Source organism: Grampus griseus (genome assembly GCF_964374135.1).
Source record: "Grampus griseus genome assembly, chromosome: 20".
Classification (NCBI taxonomy): domain Eukaryota; kingdom Metazoa; phylum Chordata; class Mammalia; order Artiodactyla; family Delphinidae; genus Grampus; species Grampus griseus.
Window position 1 is genome coordinate 36511876 of NC_139014.1, and position 27137 is coordinate 36539012.

Genomic DNA, 27137 nt, shown 5'->3' on the forward strand with positions numbered 1-27137 from the left:
AGACTGGAAGCAAATCTAATGTATATGGAAACTTAATATGTGATAAAAGTAACACTCAATTGGTCACAAAAGATGGTTTGTTTAATAAATAATAATGGCATTATTCAGTTTATATCTGGGAAAACCTTAGACCCCAGATTGTGGTCTAAGTATATACAAATTAATCTGTGATAGATTTTAAAAATAAAATTGTAAAAACTATAACAGTAAAAATATTTTTTTAATATTTAGGAAAATACTTACAAACACTCTAGTTGGATATGCAATATTAAATAATAGAGAAAACAGAGAAAGCTTGTGCACAAAAAGATCGATAAATCCAACCATATAAAATTTTAAAATCCCTAGATAACCAAATACCAAAAAATGAGCTTAAAAGCTAGATAATAGGCTAGGAGAAAATGTTTATAGCATGTGACAGAGGGCTAATATTTCTAGAATTCAAATGATAGGTAAAACTCATTTGAAAAACACAAATAACCCAGAGAAAAATACATGAAGAATAGGATCAGAAGAGAAATGCAAATAGCTAATGAGCATATGAGAAGATACTCAACCGTGGCAGTAGTTAAGAAATGCAAATTAAATCAGTGAAATCCCATCTTTACTATTAGATTGCCATAAGTAAATAAACAAACAAATAAATAAATAACATTCAGTGCTATGGAGATTATGGGGAAGTGGACATACCACACACAGCTGTTAGGAACATAAATATTTATAGACACTGCCAGTATCTTTTAAAGTAACCTGGCAGCATCTATTAAAATAAAGCATGTACATACCTTGACTAAACAATACTACTAGTATGAAAAGTATATGTTTGAGGCTATTTACTGCAACATTGATTTTCATGGTAAAATAAGATGGAAACAATCTTAATGTCTTTCATTTAGGAAATGGTTTAGAAAAGTTAGGTGCATTCAAACTACAGCAGCTCTGTAGCCTTTCACATGAATTTGTAGCTCTACGAAGGACTGACATAGAGGGCATTCATGGTATATTGTTACTTGAAACAAAAATTATTTTTATAAATAGAACTTCTCTCTGTGTATAGGTACTTGAATATGTTTGTATGAGCATAGTGAAAGATGTTGAATGATGCCTAATAAAGTGTTCACACCAATTACCTCAGGGCTGTCATTGGAAGGAAGGAGGGTGAGATGATTACCTCTTGCTTTATATGCCTGTGTATTGTTTCATATGTTACTACACATGCATTACTTTGCTTCCTTTGTCTTGTTATTTATTTGTTTTAGAGAAAAAAACTGATTTCAAATTCTAGTCCCTCTACTTACTGGCCAAGTGACCTTGGAAAGTCATATAACCTCTTTAAGTCTTATTTTTCTCATCTACAAAGTAACAGTTAATATTATCTCACAGAATTGTGGGGAGGATTAAGCAAGATAAGATATGTCAAGTTCCTAGCACAGAGATTATGGTGACTGATCAGCAAATGAAAACTCCCCCTTCCTTCCTTTCACTTCACCCTCTGTTGATGTGCTTGCAGGGATGCAAGCCAGTTAGCATATTAGAACCAATCCCAAACAGGAGGATGGAGCTGCTATACAGACAAATAATCCACCAACTTCCAAAAGCTAAATTAAAATTATTTTCTTTGTAGATAAAACCATGCTGGGTGACCCATATCACTGCTAACTCTCTCCATTCATCCAGACGTTGAGAGCTATAGATCCAAGAAATAATTTCACATGGTTCATTAAAAGTATGAAATTGAGAGACCAATCCTATGACCTAGACTGCTCCCTGCTCTGAATTCAGGTTGGGATGTGTGGGCCTCTGAAACCTTCCCCTCTTCCGCACTCCTGCCTGGAAACTTTACCCTTTTCATCTCTGGAATGTTATGGTGGTGGGATCACAGAGCTGGTGGCCACACCATTCCCCAACATCCCCTCATGGTAATCCTTCTCCAACATTCATTGAATATTTGTTATAGAAATGACACTATGCTAGACCTTTTATAAGCATATTCTCACTTATCTTCCCAACAACTCTGTGAAGTATCATCTTCATTTTATAGCTGGAGAAACTAAGGCTATAGAAGTTTAACCCCCTGCTCAAGGTTGCATGGTAAGGATATGGTAGCTCATGGTCTTTCTCCTATGTAATACAAACTCTCCAAGTTGAGGAAGTCAGAAGATCCAGTGGCTTAAAATCTCCCTGCATAAAAGTTATTCAAATTCCAGCAATAATTTGTCTCAGTTTCTAGAAAAATTTTAGTCTTTTAACTAGTTATAAGATTTGTATGGCTTGTAGTTTCTATTCATACTTTCAGGATGAATTCAAACGTCTCCTCTGCTAGGAAGGCTGATGCCATCACTTGAGGAAAGGGTCAGGGTCAATTTACTCCCCTGTCTCCATTTAGACTTTAATATTCACACACCTTAATTATAACTCATGTTTTATTATAGCATGATTTGTTAGCTTGCCTGTCTTCCCACAATTAGAGGTCTTCATTAGAGTGGGAGCATTTTTAAAAATCTGGCTCATAGGAGATATTCCATTAATTTTTTAGGTGAATGCACAAATTAATGATTATGTATTAAGTAGGATATTTCCAACCTTTTAGAGATTCCCAAGTGAGAGAATGGGCAGCTCTAGTTAGAAGCCCTCCATGTAATATGAATCAGAGTCCCAACAATAGAAGAGGAATTGCAGCAAAGGAGTTATTCAAAGCCAGCTCCCCTTATGATATAAATTTGAAATCAGAAAGGGGCCAAAAATCCTGCAGCAATGAGTATTTCAAACATGCTCATTAATAATGGCTCAAAGTGGAGATTTATTAGAGTTGAGAATAGGGAAAATGACAGTAAATCAGCTCTGGTGAGGAAAAGAACAAGGAAAAGATATGAGTTCTTATTTTAAATGTATTCATATGCTTTATAACCCTACAGTAGAGATGGCTATATTGAAGCAGAAGCCTTTATTTGTAAGGACTGAATTCACTGAAAATATGTTTTATGCCAGTATTCATTTTCCCAACTTGCAATTGCTTTCCTTTGGCCAAAAAGTTGGGAACTTAGTTTATTGCTTGAAAGCTAGAAAAGATTGCCTTAGCTGAATCTCTTCATGAAAATATTCCTTGCTTCAAATGATTACTTGTAATGCACTAGTTGCATCATAGGAAAATGCTATTTTATTGGAATGTGTGTTGAAGAGAATAGTTTTTAAAACATTCAATTAGTTGTGCCTTTGAGATAGAATTTAAACAAACCCAAAGCAATAGGATTAAATTCTCATAAAAACCCAACTGTTGCTTAGAAACCAATTCTTTTCCTACTCAAACTACTCCAAGGGTAAGCAAGCTCACTTTTGGCTGTATTCCAACCAAGACTTTTAATTCATAAATCAGACCATGGTACTCCCTTGCCCCAAATTCTCAGTTGCTTTCTAATACATTAGAGTAAAATGCAAGTTCCTGTCCCTGGTCTACCTGGCCAACCTCATTTCATCTCACTTTTCTTCTCATCTGGCTCATCTAGTTCAGGTTAACTTTCTTTCTCTCCACTCCTTAAACACATCAGGCTCTTCTCTGCCAAGACCTGCTCCTCTCCTCTTCTTTGGACACCCTCTCCCCTGCCACTCTTCAGAAGCAACTCCTCTCAGTCCTTCCAGGGTTTGTTAGATGTCACCTCCAGAGGAATTATTCCTCGCCATTCTACCTAGGTTATCTCACCAATCCATACTATATTCTATAGTTCATTACTGTTTTAATTGTTTCTACAGCGTACTTGCAAATAGTTCTAATTACATAGATATGCGTATATAAACTTGGAGATAAACATTATCCCCCATATCCCCTACTAGACTGCAAGATCTATGAGAGCAGGAACCATATCTGTTTTATTCATTACTGACTACCCAGAACTGATGGCAGTGCCTGGCACATAGAGTAGGTCCTCAGTAAATATTTGCTGCATGAATTCACAGTGTCAAGCCTAATGTCTGGCACATAATAGGCTGTCAATAAACACTTTTTGAGTTTGTATTGTTTCCATAGGATTTAGCAAGTCAATAAATTGCATGAATTAATTCCAAGTGTCAAACTCCTTGCCATAACAGCATGGTCTCTGCAAATTCTGCTGAGACGACAAATGACAATTCAGGACAAATGAACAAGGAGGATGTCTAAAAGCTCAGACTGACTTTGGAGCATTTTCTATAGGATACAAATGTCATCGAGACAAATTTTAACTCAGTATCAAACTTGATCCCTCTAGTTCATTGCTCTCTCAAACTATTTCTTATTTTAGTAGGAGCTTTTTTGGTTTTGTCTGAGGGTTACCATGTGTTAATAAGCTAAACTTGAGCTTTTTGTTTCACTGATTTTGAATAAGCAACCGATAGGTTTTGAATTTTCCAAGGCTTATGTTTTACGTAGCTGAAATCAGTCACTGAGCATTTTCATAGCTCACTGGACCCAGAGCCAAGAAACCATTGGGTTTTGTAGTTTATAGTCACAATGACAGCATTGCCACAGGGAAATGTTTTGGCAAGATGACACATAGCTGTGATGCAGCAGTTAAGTTCCATTGTTTAGTCTCTGTGAAAATTAATTTGCAAAAATATCCAAGTCAGGTGTCTATTTTAGGTTACATGTAAATTAAAAGATTGTGTGAAAAGGATTCTAGAGATGGTGCCATTCAAACATTTCAGACCAGTTGTTTACTAATTAGAGTAATTCTCACTCAAGTTTACTTTTTCACATTTTTTCTCAACAATAAGTTGTATCAGTCAAGCTAGAAAAAGACACCGCATTAGCTAGTAAACCATAATAACTGATGCTTTAAAAAAAATGACAGAAAATTTAAAAATTTGATTTATTGGGACAACCATGGGAATGAAGAAAAAAATAATTCAGCAATGATTCTCTAAATTTGGAAATAGAAGCAGTGCCATAGCGTTCTACAAAGTCACTTCTGTTCCCAGGGGTGACATGGGGAGTTTATAAACCTGAAGGATCAAAAATATGGAGCATAGTTACATATTAGAATTGTGGGGATAACAGAGTTCTGCACAAATCCAGAGGGAGAGTTTCTTACTCTAAATCTTGAAACCTTAGTTCATTTGTCCAGCCTTGCTCTGAAGGTAAAGTCTACTGGCTCACTCCCATGCTCTAATAAGTATGGGAACTCCATGCTTCTGTTTCCACAGCCTTCCTCCTATAGCATTTCCCTAGAACCTAGATTACATGACATTTGTAGACCTATTCTTGGTCCCTTTCGGCACCTAAGGTCTGTGGACTAGACACCTTAATTATTGTCCCAACACATAACAATGATTCTAAGAGCATTGACTTCTTTCATCTGGACTAGAACCTTGCCTAGTTCAGCTCTTCATGAGCAGTCATCCCCATTAGCTCTCCTTGAGGCTCTGCAGATGAGACACAAACACATCTTATCTTGCCTGAATTGAAGCCTTGTTTCTACCCAGCTATAGTTGAATGGCTTTTTAAAAATCTTAACTTTATTTGGGATGATTGATATTTAAAGCAGTTTGATTTAAACCTTTGCACTTGAAATTTATTTTAACTGGAGACTAAGCATTAATGTTACTCTTGATTTACCAAAAGAGAAATGGTAGCAAAAGTCTTCCATGGCCATAACAACAATTTAACTCTGAAACTCTGACTCTAATTACCTGCTCATGTATGAAGCCTGCTGGGGTTGAAGGGATTTAGAGCACTGTGAGTCTTGAGACCTGGGTACCAGTCCTTACTCTGTCCTTCCCTGCCTCTCCCTGGGTGTGTGGTCTTGGGTTGAGGACTTTATCTGCCTTTATGGCCTTAATTTTGTTTATTCATTTAGATTAGATGACCACTAAGGTGGCTTCTATTTCTGAAAGACTATTAATTTATGGCTGATTTAAAATGAGCAATCCAGTGATGAATAAACTTTGATACCTCTTCAGGAGTGGAGCTAATGAGGGTCGCAGATTAGCAAGGAAGAGTGTTTCTCAGTTATTCCTCAATTGTCTAAGCAAGTGGTTAGAACAAGACACACAGGCCTCGATAGTGAAGTGGGTATGTAAAACCCTGAAACTATTTGTCATAAAGAATGCCATGCCCAATAAGAGCAAATCAGACGTTCACATAACATTTTTGCTGTTTGTGTTTTTATGGGGGTACTTTTGGGGTGTGAAGTTTATTTGTAAAGCACAGAAGCATCTGCCCACCCATGTTGCCATATAATAGCAGTCTGGCAATCCATTTATAGGATTTGATTATTTTTGTTAATAATTTTCATGGGAGTATATGAAATACAATATGTATCATCTCTTACTATGTTTATTATGAATCTGCCTTCCAGGGAAGGTCCCCCAGGACATCATAGATGGCCTGATTGTCAAAGAAGTTCTTGTCTCACAGGATTTTAAAGATAAAAGGGGCTGTATTAGTTTCCTATTGTGGCTGTGACAAATAATAACAACTTAGTGACTTAAAACAACACAAATTTATTATCTTAGAGTTCTGGAGGTGAGAAGTCTGAAATGAGTCTCATGGGGTTAAGATCAGTGTCAGCAGGCTGGTGTTCCTTTTGGAGGCTCTAGGGGAAGAATCTGTTGCTTTGCCTATTCCAGGTTGTAGAGGCCACCTGCATTCTTTAGCTCATGTTCCCTTCCTCCATCTTCAAAGCCAGCATCTTCTGTACTCTCTGACCTCTCTTTCCATCCTTAATTTTTTTCTGTGATCCTTCTACACCTCTCTCATAAAAAAGACCCTTGTAATTATGTTGGGCCCAGATAATCCAGGATAATCTACTCATCTCAAGATCCTTAATTTAGTAATTTCTGTCCAGTACCTTTTACAATGTAAGGTAACACATTCACAGGTTCTGGGGTTAGGATGTGGACATCTTTGGAGGGGGCCATTATTCAGCCTACAACAGAGGCCATAGAGACCAACCAAGGCCCAAGAAATAAATGGCTATCTAAGGGCACACAGCTAATTTGTGGCAGTGCCATGACTGTATCCCTGGCATCCTCACATCTGCCATGTTTATGTGCATCACTGAAAATCACAGGTAAGAACATGCACTGATGGAGGATTTATTTTTATAATAAACTTGAAATGATTGAAGAATAAGTCTAAAATTAAGTCAGTGATTTTAAAAGAGCATTTTATAGATGATAGAAGTTTATGTTTTTTAAATACATTTTTAATGCAAGAGCTTCCTTAAATATTGTAATTTTGCTAGGTCATGGTACCTTCTAAAGATAAAGTGACTTGCAGAGATAAAATAGCTTAAATAATGATGGGAAATGAAAGTGCCAAGGAAACACATGTACATATTCTTCTATCTACTTCCCCTTCCCCTCCTCCTCCTCTTTCTCTCTCTGTAACCCTGGCCATTGCTGCCATTTTGAAAATCTGTTATAGCTGGAAAGTCAATTCAAACTTTTTAATTAAAGGGGGTGGATCTACCAGAGGCTTATTGCCAAGGGGTTAAACCAAATTAAGTTATTTGCCATATTTCACAATGAAGCCCACCTTATTTTGGTGTTGAAATATTCTTCTAAGACTCTAAGGAACTTGTTTTTATCACTTCTGCCCAATAATTTCCTATAACAATTAAAAGGGTTATAGAATTTTGAATTTAGATGGGACTAGACATACCATCCAGCCCCAAACTTCTCTCTTTCATAGTATCTTTGGCAGGTATTTGCCATACACCTCTCTTGCTTCAGTTTTCTCCATCCATGACGTGGGAAGGAATAATGGCTGCTGTAAATTAAAGGTTGTATTAAATTTGAGTTCCTGAGAGGACACGTACATTTGAGAGGGTTGTGACTTTATTGTTAGGTTCATCTTCTGTAGGAATCGCTCCCTGTTTCCACTTCCACTGCTGCAGGCTTTGGTGCCCCTCATCTAGAGTTTCATATACACTTGACTTAACCTCATACTGTACCCCACCCCCAGTGTGGTAATTGTTCTTACATGCATCTGCCTTCTTCAAAATTCAGCATAACCCAGTGCTGGACATGCAATAGGAGCTCACTGGACTGCTGATAGATGCTGTGCATGGATGATTGAATGATGATCATACAATCTCAGAGGCATATAAAGGACACATGGATCTAAAGCCTCAATAAAGATACTGAGGGGGCAGGAAAATGTTGAAGATATAGTCGCTGATCTTCACTGATGTAAAATTAGTAGGTTGGCTACCCCACTTCTCTGCTAACTTTTTCAAACAGAAGAAAATAGGACTGGAAATTGTCCAGAAATTTATTTTAATAGATTCTTTAATGTGACACTGAAAATGAGTGGATGATTTCCCTTTGGATATTTGCACTCTGCACTCAATGCCATCTTTTTCTGCTTATTAATGAACACATTCTTCAGCTGATGGTACATTAAGTCAACTTGCCAAGCTCCTGTCTGGCATTGATAGGGGGTCATAAAATAATTCACTCCCTCAGCAGAATAAATACCTTATATATGTTGAATGCTACTTCTTTGAAAAGCTTATAAAACTTTCTATCTAGAACAAGGTTGATTCCCATATCATTCCTGCCAAACAGAAAAGCAGAGCATCAACTCAGGAGTTGCTATATATTTAGTGTACCTCAATATGAAAAGATGATGTGGCTGGACTATGCCACCTTCTTATTAAGTCATTAATGCTAGCTATCTATACCCATCAAAGAGGCCACAGAATCAATGGGTCAAAAATAACAAAATCTGATCTTAAGACATCATGAAGCTAAGAGTTAGAGAAATTGACCAAGATTCAGACCAGGAAACTGCCATAATGACACCCAAGGATCTCTATGTGTGGGAAACATTGGATGGCTCTCTTTGATTTTATGACTTTTGTGCCATAGCTCTTTTTACATTGTTTCCCCAGCCTGATTCTAAAATTTCTTTCTGTTTCTAGTTCCTTCTTTCTGGGGATTGGTGAACTCAGCTTGGAATCTTTGCTCTGTGGGGAAACGGCAGTCACCAGTCAATATAGAGACTAGTCACATGATCTTCGACCCCTTTCTGACGCCCCTTCGCATCAACACTGGGGGCAGGAAGGTAAGCAGCCATGTTGCTTCCATCGTGAAGTTGAGGACAGGGAGAGATGCTGATTCTGAAAGCCAGCCTTCCAGTCCTTGATCTCTGTGATGAGTTTGTCTTTCTACCCAGGAGTAACATCACAGACCTCAGGCCTATTGCCAGCAAATATAATTATGTGTAAATCGTGCTTTTTCTCTCTACCTAGTCAAACCCTCATGCTTCTGATTACTTCTTTGTATTCCCTGGATGTTGCCTGAAGTCCTATCCCTTGGTAGCTCATGAAAGAAAGTCAGAAAACAGCATTGCCTCCCCTGCATATCATGCTGGGAAAATTCTTCCTCTCAGAAACCTCTTTACTGGGGCTTCTTTTAACCTCAACAAAGTGAAAAAAAAATTAACAAAAGTAAACTCAGACATTTATCATCCTGGAAGGAAAAACAAACAAAAATCACATTAGATGATTTATAAGAAAGTAAATAATTAATTTTACTATGGCTTGCTGGCTAAGAATCATAGTTCCTGCACAGAAATGCTGAACTATGCTTCTCGATTCTCACATCAACATCCCTTCTTCCCTCTCCTTCCCCCATGATGAGCTCCTCCTTAATTTGTGGAAGAGCATAATGTCCATGGGGTTTCCTCATCACTGGAATCTAGCATTTTTGTTTTTTTTTTTGTTTTTTCTGGTTTATCTGTATTTAGCTACCCTTACTGTTGAGTAGATTGTTGAAGGTGGAAAAAACACACACAGAAAATTGTGTTTGAAAGTGATTTAGCTGTTGTGAACTCAAGAGGAATGGAAAATCATTTGTGTGCAAGAAACTGGGGTTAAAATTTGGATAAATTTCACTACTGCTGGTGGCTGATTCTCCAGGGGTTGGGCTCCTTGGGCTCTGCTTTCTACTCCCCTTATGCAGTCTGTTCACCTTAATTACCACAAGTTTGTAAGTAATCTTTTCACCTTCATATATGTTGTATTTTTTTCTTATCACATAATTTTCACACATGCACTGAAAAATCGAATGACCTATCAAGATTTTGTTAGTGACTTTGACTTAGGTCACAAGGCAAGTTTTAAAGGATCTTGCATGTGATTGAGACTATTTAGCTAAGTAGTGTTTGTGTGCTGTTTTAAATATGACTTAGGAAGCACCTTTGTAAAAAGGTCCTATATAAGTTCATGACATTTATTGTTCTGATCGTATAGAAAACTAACCTACCTTAATTATTGTTCCAATTACAGTTTTATTTTACAAACCCTAAAAGGAACTTGACTTGGCTTCTACATATACCTCTCTTTAAAAAGTTGAATCATTCAAATCAAGTCATGAGCATGTATAGGTTCACTGACCAGTATATAAAAAGGGCAAATTGCAATTTTGAGTATGCAATCACTCTTTCTTTCTTGGAGAGTGTGATGGAGGACATAACTGTATTCTAGGCAAACTGAGAAATGAAAAAAAGTAAACACACACAAAGCAGAAGGAAGGGTGGTACCTGAATTCCAGAAATTACCTGAAAGATGGCCAGCAAGGCTGAAGCACAGAGACCTATGAGGGGTTGATGAGGAGATAAGGATGGAAGAAGAAGGCAGAGGTGAGATCCTGAGGCCATGTTAAGGAACTGGATTTTTTCGTAAGAGTATGACAAGGATTTAAAGCATTATTAGGTAAAAAGCACATAGGGAGTGGGATGGAAAAGGTAGCAAGCTAACACACAGTGAATATACAAGTTTCATTTTCCATCATACCATCTTAGAGGAAGATCTTGATGTGAAAGAAATAAAAAAAACTAATTCAGGAAAGCTTCTCTCTAAAATTTATTGGGAAAGAAGAGAATGAGAGATAGCTGGAGTTAAAAATCATTCATAAGTTATGTTATCTTTTGGTGTTTTTTTGTTGTTATGTGATTTAAAAGTATATTTTCAATTTAGTAAAGTATACCTGATCCAAATCAATTTTCAAATGCTTTGGAGTTTGGAATTTTGGAAACATTTACTTTTGATGGTGTAAATATTTATATCTGGCATGCTTTGTGTTGTCAGCTGTTTGAAGAGCTGAGAACCATTTGATTATTTCCTTTGCATTTGTGAAAGGTGGAAAATATAAAATATAGATGGTAGTTGGATAAACTAACTGGTAATGTAATGCCTAAACTTGATAGACAATAGCTAAATCATGTTTGCAAACTATTAAAAGATGGTGTTTAATGAATTGGAGATTTATTTTAGAAGTAAGGATACAAATCACTGGCTCTGAATTTAGTTTTTCCTTGAAGAAATGTGTAGCCAACTTAAAAGGTTTAAAAACCTCTCTAAAAGATTGAGAGGTTTTGTAGAATTTGGGCAAGCTGCCACATTTTGAAGTCTGAGATCAGCTGGGTATCAACATGTTAAATGCATCCCAGTCATTATGTGTTTTATGTCACATTTGTATCTATGAGCATTCTTCCTGCTCATTGTTAAATGTACCTTATTTACAAACACACACAGCAGCTCTGCTGCAGTACCTCACTGTGTTACTGTGTTTGTTTGAACATATTTGACTTGGCATAGATCTCAGATGATGAATTACAGGATTTGTTTGTTTGTTTTAGCATGAGGTAGAGCTGAAATTCAATGTGAACACAAGAATACAAAGAGTAATAATAGATGAGAATCAAAACATATGATGTCTTGGATATTTATTTTACAACAAATGTGGTTTCTTTTACCTTTTAAGATGCTTATTTACAATGATAATTTTTAAACAATGTTTGTTTTTTCTTGAAGAAGAGTACTTTTTATCCAGTTGTTCATATCTGACACATAGGACAAAATCCAAAATAAGTGTACTTTCAAACAACACTCACATATTGTTGCATTGCATATGGATATAAGAATCCTACTTTGGGAGAAATGTGTCCAAGACAGAGGAGTAGGAAGACCCTGAGCTTACTTCTTGCCATGGGCACACCAAAATTGCAATCATTTACAGAGCAACTATCTACAAGAACAACCTCAAGACTAGCTGAAAGATTTTCCACAACTAAATCTATGAAGAAGGAACTGCATTGAGTTGGGTAGGAGGGGTGGAGACATAATATAGTCAAGACCCACACCCCTGTGTAGGTAACCTATAAACGGGAGGACAATAATAAATGCAGAGGTTCTCCCCAAGGAGGAAGGGGGACCAAGCCCCACATTAGGCTCCCTAGCTAAGGGGTCCTGCAGCAAGAATATGAGCCCCCAAAATGTCTGGCTTTGATGGTCAGCAAGGCTGACATATTGGGAGAGTTGGAAGGCTTTAGGAAATAGAGACTCTGCTCTTAAAGGGTGCACACAAAATCTCACATGCTAAAGGACCCAGGGCAGAATCAGTAATTTGAAAGTATCCCAGATCAGACCCATCTGCAGATTTTGGAGAGCTTCTCAGAGAGGCAGAAGGAAATTGGGACCCACCTTGGAGACACAGACACTGGTGGCAGTGCCTGGGAACTTGTTATACCTCAAGGACACTTGTGCTGGCAAGCACCATTTTAGAGTCTTCTTTCTATCCTATCAGTGCCTGGGACTTACACACCAACCAGTGAACCAGCACCAACCCCGGACCATCCCAGACCCCACAGCCAGCTGCCCCAGGACCTGGCTTAGACCACCAGAAGGACAGCACCAGCCCAGGGACCCCCCCAACCCATGCAACCAGCTGTACTGGGAACTGGTCTAACCCACCAGTGAGCCAGCAACCACCACGTGAAGCAGAGTCTGGTGGCCAACCAGGCAGAATGCAGCCCCACCTACCAGCATTCCCACAGTAGTTGGTCCTGCCACAACAGAAAGGCCCATGCAGCCCACATAGGGGGCACTCCTAGAGCATATAGCTCTGGTGACCAGAAGGGAGTGTGCTGGTAGGCTCCATAGGACCTCTCCTACATGAGGCCACTTCTCCAAAATCAGGAAATATAACCAAATTGCCTAACACTGGATATAAATACAGAGAATAGGCAAAATGAGGAGATGGAGAAATATGTACCAAAGAAGGAACAAAACAAAACCTAAGGAAAAAAATTTTAACAAAATGGAGATAAGCAATCTGCCCAATAAAGAGTTCAAGGTAATAATCATCAAGATGCTCAGTGAACTCAGGAGAAGAATGGATGAACACAGTGAGAAGTGTAACAGAATTAGAAAATATAAAGTACCAGACAGAGTTGAACAATCAGTAATTTAAATTTAAAAATACACTAGAAGGAATCATGGTTGATTAAATGATACAGAGGAGTGGATCAGCAAACTGGAAAAGTGCAGTAGGAATCACCCTAACAGAACAGAAAAGAGAAAAAAAAAATAATTTTATAAAATGAAGATAGTTTGAGACCTCTGAGACAACATCAATCACACTAATATTTACATTGTAGGGGTCCCATAGAAGAATAGAGAAAGAAAGGGTCAGATAAATTATTTGAAGACATAATAATTGAAAACTTCCCTAACCTGGGAAAGGAAACTGACATCCAGGTCCAAGAAGCACAGAGAGTCCCAAAGAAATAAAGCCAAAGAGGGCCACACTAAGACATTGTAATTAAAATAGCAAGAATTAAAGATAAAGAGAGAATATTAAAAGCAACAAGATAAAAGCAACCAATTACATACAAGGGACCTCCCATAAGTCTATCAGCTGACTTTTCAGCAGAAACTTTGCAGGCCAGAAGGGAGTGGCACAATATATTCAAAGTGATGAAAGGAAAAAAAATCTATAACCAAGAATACTCCACCCAGCAAGGCTATCATTCAGATTTGAAGGAGGCATAAAGAGTTTTAGAAACAAGAAAAACTGAAAGAGTTCAGCATGACTAACTGGATTTATAAGAAATGTTAAAGGGACTTATCTAAGCAGAAAAGAAAAGGTCACAATTAAAAATCTGAAAATTACAAAAGGAAAAATCTCATTGGTAAAAGCAAATATACTGTAAAGGTAATAGATCAACCACTTATAAAGCTAGAAGGAAGGTTAAAAGGCAAAAGTAAAATTATCTATATCCACAATAAATAGTTAGGGAATACACAAACCAGAAAGATATAAAATAGGAGGTAAAAAAATTAAACTTGGAGGGGGAGGAGTAAAAATGCAAGGTTGTTAAAATACACTTGAACATAAAATAATCATGTATTGCTATATATTTTGTTGGCCAAAAAATTCGTTCAGGTTTTTCCATAAATTGATAGCAGATACACACAAAAAGGAAAGGAATCCAAATATAGCACTAAAGATAGTCATCAAATCACAAGGGAAGAGATCAAAAGAAGAAAGGAACAAAAAAGAACTACAAAAAAAAAAAACCCAGAACAATTAACAAAATGCTGATAAGTGCATACTTAACAATAATTACTTTAAAGGTAAATGCACTAAGTGTTCCAATTAGAAGACATATAGTGGGTAAATGGGTAAAAAAGAAGGCCCATATATATGCTGCCTACAAGAGACCTACCTCAGATTTAAAGACACACACAGACCGAAAGTGAGGGATGGAAAAAGATATTCCATGCAAATGGAAATGAAAAGAAAGCAGGGATGGAGACACTTAGACAGAATAGAGTTTATAACAGAGACTGTAACAAGAAACAAATAAGGACATTATATAATGATCAAGAGATAAATCAATGAAGGAAATATAACAGTTTTAAATATATATGCTCCTAACATAGATAAGAGCACCTCAATACATAAAACAAATATAAACAGACATAAATGGAGAAATTGACAGTAACTCAATAATAGTAGGGGACTATAACACCCTGCTTACATCAATGGACAGATCATCCAGATGGAAAATCAGTAACACTGGCCTTAAACAACACATTACACAAAATAGTATTAAAAGATAGATACAGAACATTTCATCTAAAAGTAGCATAATACACATTCTCTTCAAATGTATATGGAACATTATCCAGGATAGATCACATGCTAGGCCACAAAACAAATCTCAAAAAATTAAAGTTTGAAATCACGTCAAACATCATTTCTGACCAAAAGAGTTTGAGACTACAGATCAACTAAAAGGGAAAAAACTGCAAAAACCACAAACGAGGAGTTTAAACAATGTGGTACTAAACAACTGATGGGTTACTGAAGAAATCAGAGGAAATTTAAAAAATACCTGAAGACACATGAAAATGCAAGCACATAGTCCAAAATCTATGAGATGAAACAAAAGCAGGTCTAAGAGGGAAGTTTGTAGTGATACAGGCCTACCTCAAGAAAAAATTTAAATAAACAATCCACCTGTACACTAAAGGAACTACAATAAAAACAAAAACCCCAAAGTTAGTAGAAGGAAAGAAATAATAAAGATCAGAGCAGAAATAAATTTATAAGAAACAAACAAACAAACAAACAAACAATAAAAAAGATCAATGAAATTAAGAACTGGTTCTTTGAAAAGATAAGCAAAACTGATAAATGTTAGCAAGACTCATCAAGAAAGCAAGAGAGAGGAGCCAAATCAATAAAATCAGAAGGGAAAGGGGAGAAGTTACAACTGACACCACAGAGATACAAAGACTCATAAGAAAATATTATGAACAATTATATGCCAATAAAATAGACAACCTAGGAAAAAATGAGTAAATTCCTAGAAATGTACAATCTCCCAGACAAATTAGGAAGAAATAGAAAATATGAACAGACCAAATACCAGTAATAAAATTGAATCAGTAATCAAATAACTTTCAACAAAAAAGTCTAGGACCAGATGGCTTCACAGGTGAATTCTCTCAAATATTTAAAGAAGAGTTAACAACTATCTTTTTCAAACTATTAGAAAATAACTGAAGAGAAAGGAAGGCCTTTGAAATCACTCTATGAGGCCAATATCACCCTGATACAAAAAGCAGACAAAGACACCACAAAAAAGAAAATTAGAATCAAATATCACTGCTAAAAATTGATGGAAAATTTGTCAAAAAAATATTAGCAAACCAATTCAACAGTATATTGAAAGGATCATACACCATGATCAAGTGGGCTCTATCCCAGGGATGCAAGAATGCTTTCAATATCTGTAAATCAATCAACATGATACACTACACTAACAAAATGAAGAATAAAAAGTCATATCATCATCTTAATCAATGCAAGAAAAGCTTTTGACAAAATTCAACAACAATTTATGACAAAAACTCTCAACAAAGTGAATATAGACGGAATATACTTCAACATAATAAGGGCCATATATGACAAGACCACAGCTAACATCACAGTGAATGGTGTAAACCTGAAAGCATTTCCTGTAAGATTAGGAAATAGACAAGGATGCCCTCTCTCACCGCAGTATTGGAAGTTCTAGCCACAACAATAAGACAAGAAAAATAAATAAGGAATCCAAATTGGAAAGGAAGAAGTAAAATCGTCACTCTTTGCAGATGACATGATAGTATACAGAGGCAATCCTAAAGACACCAACAAAGAATATGAAAACTACTAAATGAATTCAGTAAAGATCTAAGATATAAGATCAATATACTAAAATTTGTCACATTTCTATACACTAACAACAAAGTATCAGAAAGGGAAATTAAGAAAACAACCCCATTTACAATTGCATGAAAAAAAATGCCTAAGAATAAATCTAACCAAGAAGATAAAAGACCTGTACTCGGAACACTGTAAGACATTAATTGAAGATGACACAAACAAATGGAAAAATATATTCAAGGACTGGAAGAATTAATATTGTTATAAGAACTATTTTACCTAAGGTATCTACAGATTCAATGCAATCTTTATCAAAATATTAATGGCATTTTTTTCACAGAACCAGAACAAATAATTTATTCTAAAATTTGTATGGAAACACAAATGACCTCAAATAGCCAAAACCATCTTGAGAAAGAAGAACAAAGCAGGAGGTTTCACACTCCCTGATTTCCACCCATTCCACAAAGCTATGGTATTTAGAACATTATGGTACTGGCACAAAAACAGACACATTAATCAGTGGGACAGAATAGATAGCCCAGAAATAAACCCATGCACCTAGGGTCAATTAATCTATGGCAAAGGAGATAAGAATACACGATGGAGTAAAGATAGCCTCTTCAATAAATGACATTGGGAAAACTGGACAGCTCCATACAGAAGAATCAAAGTAAACTACTATCTCTCACCAAATACAGAATAAACTCAAAATGGATAAAGACCTAAGTGTAAGATCAGAAAGCATAAAACTCCTAGAAGAGTTTGTAGGCAATATACTCTTTGACATTAGCCTTAGCAATATATATATACTTTGGATATATCTCCTTAGGCAAGAGAAACAAAAACAAAAATAAATGGGACTATGTGAAACTAAGAATATTTTGCATAGAGAAGAAAACTATTAACAAAATGAAAAGGCCACCTACTGAATGGGAGAAGATATTTGCTTATGATATATCTGATAAGGGTTAATATTCACAGTATACAAAGCACTTATAGAACTCAACATCAAAAAAACCAACAATCTAATTTAAAAAAAAAAATGGTCAGAGGACCTGAATAGATATTTTTCCCAAGAAGACATACAGGTGGCCAACGGACACATGAAAAGATACTCAACATCACTAATCATCAGGGAAAAACAAATTAAAACCACAATTCCACTTCTGGGTATTTTTCCAAAGAAAACAAAAAATACTAATTTGAAAAGATATATGCACCTTTTTGTTTATTGCAGCATTATTTACAATAATCATGATATTGAAGCAACCTAAGCCTTCATCTATAGATATACAGATAAAGAAGATAAAGTATATATGTACAATGGAAAACCATAAAAAAGAATGAAACCTTGCCATTTGCAAAAACATTGGTGCACCTAGAGGGTTTTATGCTAAGTCAGTCAAACAGAGAAAGACATATACCATATGATCTCACTTATATGTGGAATCTAAAAACAAAAGAAATGAACAAACAAACCAAAATAAATAAATAAATAAAAACTAGAAAAAACAGCAGACATATAGATACAGAGAACAAATTGCTGGTTACCAGAGAACAAACTGGTGGAGGGATGAGTGAAATAGGTGAGGGAAATTTAAGGTACAAAATTCCATTACAAAATAAATAAATCATAGAATGAAATGTATAGCATGGGAAATATATTCAATTATATTTTAATACCTTTGTATGGTGACTGATGGTAACTAGACATATCAAGGTGATATTTTTTTAATGTATTGAAACATCAAATCAATATGTTGTACATCTGAAACTAACATAATGTAAGTCTATTATACCTCAATTCAAAAAAAAAAAAGTATGTAGACACTGGGAGGATATGCATCAAAATGCTAATGATGTTTGTCTCTGGGGGGCATGGGGATTATAGGTGATAATTTGTTTTTGCCTTTTGCTTCTATGTACACTTGTTGTCTTCAATGAAAATGTATTGTTTGTAAAATTAGAAAGAAAACAATAAATGTTATTAAAAATTTTAAAAGCAAACATAAAGAAGTTAAATGGGAGTTACTGAATTAAATAAATATTTAACCATAATTGTGGAATATGGAAGCAGTGAAATCATTAACTGTCAAATCAGTCATATTGGCACTGTTTTTTCCCAAACTAATTTTTATTTTGTATTGGGGCATAGTTGATTTAAAATGTTGGGTTAATTTCAGATGTACAGCAAAGTGATTAAGTTATACATATACATATACCCATTCTTTCTCAGATTCTTTTCCTATATAGGTTATTAGAGATTACTGAGTAGAGTTCACTGTGCTTCACAGTAGGTCCTTGTTGGTTATCTATTTTATAATATAGTAGTGTGTATATGTTAATCCCAAACTCCTAATTTATTTCTCCCCACACATTTCCACATTGGTAACCAAAAGTTTGTATTTGAAGTCTGTTAGTTGGGTTCTGTTTTGTAAATAAGTTCATTTGTACCATTTATTTTTTAGATTCCACATATAAGTGATATGATATTTGTCTTTCTCTGTCTGACTTCACTTAATATACTAATCTCTAGTTCCATCCATGTTGCTGCGTATGGCATTATTTTGTTCCTTTTTATGGCTGAGCAATATTCCATTGTATATATTTATACAACATCTTCTTTATCCAGTTATCTGTCAATGGACATTTAAGTTGCTTCCATATCTTGGCTATTGTAAATAGTGCTGCAATGAACATTAGGGTGCATGTATATTTTCAAATTATGGTTTTCTCTGGATTGATGGCCAGGAGTGGAAATGCTGAAGAATATGGTAGCTCTGTTCTTAGTTTCCTACGGAACTTCCATGCTGTTCTCCATTGTGAGTGTACCAATTTACATTCCCATCAAAAGTATAGGAGGGGGCTTCCCTGGTGGCGCAGTGGTTGAGAGTCCGCCTGCCGATGCAGGGGACGCGGGTTCATGCCCCGGTCCGGGAAGATCCCGCGTGCCACGGAGTGGCTGGGCCCGTGAGCCGTGGCCGCTGAGCCTGCACGTCCGGAGCCTGTGCTCCGCAACGGGAGAGGTCACAACAGTGAGAGGCCCGCGTACCGCAAAAAAAAAAAAAAAAAAAAAAGTATAGGAGGGTTCCCTTTTCTTCACACCCTCTCCAGCATTTATTATTTATAGATTTTTTTCATAATGACCGTTCTGCCCAGTGTGAGGTGATACCTCATTTTAGTTTTAATTTGCAGTTCTCTAAGAATTAGTGACATTGAGCATCCTTTCATGTGCTTCTTGGCTATCTGAATGTCTTCTTTGGAGAAACGTTTATTTAGATCTTCTGCCCATTTTTGGATTGGGTTGTTTGTTTTTTTTATATTGAGATGCATGAGCTGCTTGTATATTTTGAAGATTAATCTCTTGTTGGTCTCTATGTTTGTAAATATCTTCTCCCATTCTGTGGGTTGTCTTTTTGTTTTGTTTATGGTTTCCTTTCCTGTGCAAAAGCTTTTAAGTTTAATTAGATCCACTTTGTTTATTTTAAAAATTTTCATTACTCTTAAAGTTGGATCCCAAAAGAAATTGCTGCCATTTATGTCAAAGAAGGTTCTGCCTGTTTTTTTCCCTAAGAGCTTTATAGAACGCCATCTTACATTTAGGTCTTTAATCCATTTTGAGTTTATTTTCGTGTATGGTGTTAGAGGATGTTCAAATTTCATTCTTTTACGTGTAACCATCTAGTTTTACCAGCACCACTTATTCAAGAGACTGTCTTTTCTCCATTGTATATTCTTGCCTCCTTTGTCATAGATTAGGTGACCATGAGTGCATGACATTATCTCTGGACTTTCTGTCCTGTTCCACTGAGGTATGTGTCATTTTTTGTGCCAGTACCAAAATGTATTTTTTGTCTGCACCACAGGACATGTACCAAACTGTTTTGATTACTGTAGTTTTATAGTATAGTCTGAAGTTAGGGAGCCTGATTCCTCCAGCTCCATTTTTCTTTCTCAGTATGTTTTGGCTATTCAAAGTCTTCTGTGTTTCCATACAAATTTAAAGATTTTTGTCTAGTTCTGTGAAAAATGCCATTGTTAATTTGATAGAGATTGCGTTGAATCCATAGATTTCTTCACGTAGTATAATCATTTTGGCTATATTGATTCTTCCAATCCAAGCACATAGTATATTTCTCATCTGTTTGTGTCTTCTTTGATGTTTTTTATCAGCATCTTAAAGTTTTCTGAGTACAGGTCTTTTGATTCCTTATGTAGGTTTATTCCTAGGTATTTTATTCTTTTTGATGTGATAGTAAATGGGATTGTTTCCCTAATTTCTCTTTCTGATCTTTCATTGTTAGTGTATAGGAATGCAAGAGATTTCTGTGTATTAAGTTTGTATCCTGCAAATTTACTAAATTCATTGGTGAGCTCCAGTAGTTTTCTGGTAGCATCTTTAGGATTTTCTATGTATAGTATCATTTCATCTGCAAACAATGACAGTTTTACTTCTTCTTTTCCAGTTTGGATTCCTTTTATTTCTTTCTCTTCTCTGATTTTCATGCCTAGGACTTTCAATACTTTCTTGAATAAAAGTGGCAAAAATGGACATCCTTGTTTCCTCCTGATCTTAGAGGAAATGCTTTCAGCTTTTCAGCATTAAGTATGATGTTAGCTGTAGGTTTGTCATATATAACATTTATTATGTTGAGGTAGCTTCCCTCTATGACCACTTTCTGGAGAGTGTTTTTTTTTTTTTATCATAAATGGGTGTTGAATTTTGTCAAAAGCTTTTCCCCATCTATTGAGCTGATCATGTTTTTTATTCTTCAATGTTTTGATGGAGTGTATCACACTAATTGATTAGAGGATATTGAAAAAATCTTGCATCCCTGGGATAAATCCCACTTGATCTTGGTGTATGATCCTGTTAATGTATTGTTGAATTCGTATTGCTAGTATTTTGTTGAGAATTGTGGTGTCTATGTTCATCAGTTATATTGGCCTGTAATTTTCTTTCCTGTGGGTATCTTTGTCAGGTTTTGGTATCAGGGTGATGGTGGCTTCATAGAATGGGTTTGAGGGTATTTAATCCTCTGCAATATTTTGGAAGAGTTTTGGAAGGATAGGAATTAACTCTTCTCTAAATGGTTGATAAAATTTGCCTGTGAAGCCATCTGGTCCTGGACTTTTGTTTGTTAGAAATTTTTTAATCACAGTTTCTATTTCAGTACTTGTGATTGGTCTGTTCATATTTTCTATTTCTTCCTGGTTCAGCCTTGGAAGGTTGTGCCTTTCTAAGAATTTGTTCATTTCTTCTTTGTTGTCCATTTTATTGGCTTATAGTTGCTGGTAGTAGTCTCTTATGATCCTTTGTATTTCTGTGGTATCAGTTGTAACTTCTCCTTTTTCATTTCTAATTTTATTGATTTGAGTCCTTTCCCCCCCCCTTTTTTTTTTTTTTTGATGAGTCTGGCTAAAGGTTTATCAACTTTGTTTATCTTCTCAAAGAACCAGCTTTTAGTTTCCTTGATCTTTGCTATTGTTTTCCTCATCTCTATTTCATTTGTTTCTGCTCTGATCTTTATGATTTCTTTCCTTCTACTAACTTTGGGTTTGTTTGTTCTTCTTTCTCTAGTTGCTTTAGGTGTGCACTTAGGTTGTCTATTTGAGATTTTTCTTGTTTCCTGAGATAAGTTTGTATTGCTATAAACTTCCCTCTTAGAATTGATTTTGCTGAGTTCCATAGGTTTTGAATCTTCATGTATTCATTTTTATTTTTTTCCAGGTGTTTTAAAATTTCCTCTTAGATTTCTTCAGTGATCCATTGGTCATTTAGTAACATATTGTTTCTTCTCCACATGTTTGTGTTTTTTTTTTCTTATAGTTGATTTCTAGTCTCCTAGTGATGTGGTTGAAATAGATGCTTGATATTATTTCAATTTTCCTAAATTTATCAAAGTTTGCTTAGTGGCCCAGCATGTGATCTGTTCTAGAGAATGTTCCATGTGCACTTGAAAAGAATGTGTATTCTGGGACTTCTCTGGTGGTCCAGTGGCTAAGACACTGTGCTCCCAATGCAAGCAGCCCAGGTTCAATCCCTGGTCAGGGAAGTGGATCCCACAGGCCACAACTAAGAGTTCACTTGCTACAGTTAAGTGCTCACATGCTGCAACTAAAAATCCAGCATATCACAATTAAGATGCTGTGTGCTGCAATTAAGACCTGGTGCAGCCAAATAAATATATAAATAAATAAAGATTTAAAAAGAATGTGTATTCTGTTGCTTTTGGATGGAATGCTCTATACATATCAATTAAGTCCATTTGGTTTACTGTGCCATTTAAGGCCTGTGTTTCCTTATTGATTTTTTGTCTGGATGATCTTTCCATTGATGTAAGTGGAGGTTAAAGTTCCCCACTATTATTGTGTTATTGCCAATTTCTCCTTCTATGGTTATTAGCATATGTCTTATATATTGAGATGCTTCTATGTTGTGTACATATATATTTATGATTGTTATATCTTCTTCTTGGATTGATCGCTTGATCATTATGTAGTTTCCATCTTTGTCTCTTGTAACAGTCTGTATTTTAAAGTCAATTTTGTCTGATATGAGTATTGCTACTTCAGCTTTCTTTTGATTTCCATTTGCCTGAAATACTTATTTCCATCACCTCACTTTCAGTGTGTATGTATCCCTAGATCTAAAGTGGGTCTCTTGTAGACAGCATATATATGGGTCTTGTTTTTGTATCCATTCAGCCAGTTCTATGTCTTTTGGTTGGAGCAATTAATTCATTTACATTTAACATAATTATTGATATGTATGTTCTTATTGCCATTTTGTTAATTGTTTGGGGTTTGTTTTGTAGGTCTTTTTTTTTTTTTTTACCTTTCCCCTTTGTTCTCTTCTCTTGTGATTTGGTGACTATCTTTAGTGTTGTGTTTGGATTTCTTCTGTGTGTGTGTGTGTATCTATTGTAGATTTTTGATTTGTAGTTCCCATGACACTTTGATATAGCAGTCTGTATATATATATATATAGTTTTAAGTTGCTGGTCTCTTAATTTCAAATGCATTTCCAATATCCTGCATTTGTACTCTCCTCTTCTCATGATTGCTCGTTTTGATACCATATTTGTATGTGGATGATTTCCTACCCTTACTGTATATTTGCCTTTACTGGTGAGCTTTCCCATTCATAATTTTTGTTTGTTTCTAGTTGTGACCTTTCCTTTTTCACCTAGAGAAGCTCCTTTAGCCTTTGTTGTAAAGCTGGTTTGGTGGTGCTGAATTCTCTTAGCTTTTGCTTGTCTGTAAAGCTTTTGATTTCTCCATCAAATCTGAATGAAAGCCTTGCTGAGTAGAGTATTCTTTGTGGTAGGTTTTTTCCCTTTCATCACTTTAAACATATTGTTCCCCTCCCTTCTGGCCTGCAGAGTTTCTGCTGAAAAATCAGCTGTTAACCATATGGGGATTCCCTTGTATGTTACTTGCTGATTTTCCCTTTTAATATTTTCTCTTTGTCTTTAATTTTTGTCAGCTTCATTAATATGTGGCTTGGCATATTCTTCCTTGGGTTTATCCTGTAAAGGACTTTCTGCACTTCCTGAACTTGAGTGAATGTTTCCTTTCTCATGTTAGGGAAGTTTATGGCTATTATGTCTTCAAATATTTTCTCTGGCTCTTTCTCTCTGTATTCTCCTTCTGGACCCCCTATAATGCACATGTTGATGCATTTAATATTGTCCCAGAGGTCTCTTAAATTGTCCTCATTTCTTTTCATTCTTTTTCTTTATTCTGTTCCTCAGCAGTGATTTCCACCAATATGTCTTTCAGCTCACTTATTCATTCTTCTGCATGTTTTAGTCTGCTATGGATTCCTTCTAGTGTATTTTTCATTTCAGTTATTGTGTTTTTCATCTGTTTGTTTGTTCTTTAAATTTTCTAGCTCTTTGTTAAATACTTCTTGTATCTTCTCAGTCTGGCCTCCATTCTTTTTCCAAGATCTTAGATCATCTTTACTATCATTACTCTGAATTCTTTTCCAGGCAGATTGCCTATCTTTACTTCACTTAGCTGTTCTTCTGGGGTTTTATCTTGTTCCTTTATGTGGAACATATTTCTCTGCCATCTTATTTTGTCTGACTTTCTGTGTCTGTAGTCTCTGTTTCTCAGGCTGCACGTTTGTAGTCCTTCCTGCTTCTGGTGTCTGACCCCAGGTGGGTGAGGTTGGAGTGTAGCTGGGTCTAACGCCAAGTTATCCACCAAGGATAACTCTGGTGGGCAGGGCTGCGTCAAGGGGTGTGTTTAGAGACATGTGGTCATTCAGGAGGACTTCAGGAAGTCTTTCTCCTGATGTATGTGGCTGGCTTTTCTCCCTGTTGGTCATTTGGCCTGAGATGTCTCACCACTGGAACTTGCAGGCTGTTTTCTGGGGCTAGATCTTGGTGCCAAAATGGCAAACTCTGATAGAGCTCACACTGATGAATATTTCCTAGGGTGTCTACCACCAGTGTCTTCACCCACAGTGAGCCACATCCACCTCCCGCACCACCCCCCCCAGGAGAACCTCCAAGACCCACACATATTTCTGGCCCAGGCTCCTATGGAGCGCTGCTTTGCCCTAGGTCCCAGTGTGTGTGAAAACTTGTGTGTGCCCTCCAAGAGTGGAATCTCTTTTCCCCCAGTTCTGTGCAGCTCCTGCACTCAAGCCCTGCTTGCCTTCAAAGCCAAATGATCTAGGGCCTCCTCCTCCTGATGTCAGACCCTCAGGATGGGTAGCCTGACATGGGACTCAGAACGCTCACTCCTGTGGGAGAACCTCTGTGATATAATTATTTTCCAGTTCATGATTATGTTGCAAAAACTCCCCTCTTACCGTCTCATTGTGGCTTACCTTCTCACTGTGGCTTCTTTGTCTTTGGATGTAGCATATCTTTTTTGGTGTGTTCCAGTCTGTTTTGTTGATTGTTGTTCAGCAGTTAGTTTTAATTTTGGTGTTTTCATGAGAGGATATGAGATCACCTCTTCTACTCCACCATATTGTCTCTACTTCTCCTTGAAGTCTTCTTCATAAAGGGACAATTCCTGGCAAAAGAGACTGTTCATCTTGTTTGAAAAAGCAGCCTAATTAACAATGATACCAGCAAGAATCCAGAAGGAAGAGGGTGGAAGAGGCAATGGGATAGCATTAATTTTTAATAGGGTTAAGAACTTGAATTTTTTGAACCAGGCTTTATGGGGATGCTAGAATATAAACTAGCATGGAAAATTAGGTAGAATGAAATATTATCTGTAGGAGGGTCTTTTAAATATTCTGGCTCCATATGAGGAAGTTTGAAAAAAATGTAAAGATAGATCCATTTTGTCATCTAGATATGTTGGTGTGGTGCTTATTTTTATTGGATAACTGATAGTAAACTTTCATAGATAAGTATATGTACTCATTTGGAACTCATTAGCTGTCTTTAAATACCATAGGTCTTTTTACACTGAAGCTCTGGTATGGAAATTGTATGTATAACTTTATGTGTATTTGTGGGATAGAGCAGATCTTTAAAAGCTAATGAAGAAGTGAATGCAATTCTTATGCATCTGTATTTTGTAGTTTGATAAATTTCTCAACTTTCCATTTGATAATAACCTTTCTCAGAAGGAAGCAATACAAGGTTTCTCTATTTGGATCTAATTCTAACCAACAAGGTAAAACTCTGAGAGAAAGTGGATGTGTTATCTTAGAAAATATGGTAGCCAAGGTTAAAAAAAAAAAAAAAAAAAAAGCTAAGTACTGTCAAACTTGGATCCTAAGCTCTAACAAAGCATAATTTTGAAATATCATAGCTGAAATAGATATGATCTCATTGCCTCATGGAAGATAACTGTTAAGGATTGGGAAGTTCTTAAAAGTTAAATTATTATAATACAATTACAAAAGATGATATGAAAAAAGGAACTGGCAGGAGTTAAAGATACAGTGGATATGGCTACACAGGGGTCTTTGCAAGAAATATTTTTAAATCACATATAAGAGATGCGAGAGAAAGGGCTTATAGACAAGGAAAAAGACAAAAGGGGAAATAATCTTGAAAAACAGTTTCAGAGAGAATAAGGTCCAACAAGAATTGAGACTTCCAGAATGAGAAAATGTTTTAAAGTTATAGTTAGAGGAAGTTACAGTATTAACATAGAGTAAATTTCCATTTAGGGAACATAGATGTGCATAGATGTTCTGCTTTGGTTTGAATTTTAGGTTTGCCACTGACCACCTAGATACAAAAGGTCTAACCTCTCTAAACTTCAGTTTCCTCATTTTTAAAAGGGAGATCATAATAGTACTCATTTCATAGGGTTGTGATAGAAGTAATTAGATGAAATAATGCACTTATTAGTCAGGTTATAATGCAGTTAAGCTAGTGGCTGGCAAAGAAGAAAATGCTCAACAATTGTTAGCTACTGTCGTAGTCCATTCGGGCTACTATAACAACCTACCACAGACTGGATAGCTTATAAAGAATGGAAAATTATTTCTCACAGTTTGGGAGGCTGGAAGTCCAAGATGTAGGCAGTAGCATGGTCACATTCTGATGAGGGCTCTTTTCCTGATTCATAGCTGGTGTCTTTTTGTTGTATACTCATATGATAGAAGGGGCTAAGAAGCTCTGTGGGACCTCTTTTATAAGGGTACTAGTCCCAATCAAGAGGTTCTC

General features: G+C 36.1%; 1 protein-coding gene across 1 annotated transcript in view; it reads left to right on the plus strand.

The window, feature by feature from the left end:
• The window catches only part of CA10 (carbonic anhydrase 10), a gene marked incomplete at both ends in the record, with an annotated part of 622237 nt that overhangs the window by 232504 nt on the left and 362596 nt on the right, over positions 1-27137 (plus strand). Inside the window, one exon of the mRNA XM_082679881.1 lies at positions 8901-9043. Within this exon, the coding sequence (XP_082536007.1) occupies positions 8901-9043 (143 nt within the window). The remainder of the gene's footprint in view (positions 1-8900; positions 9044-27137) is intronic.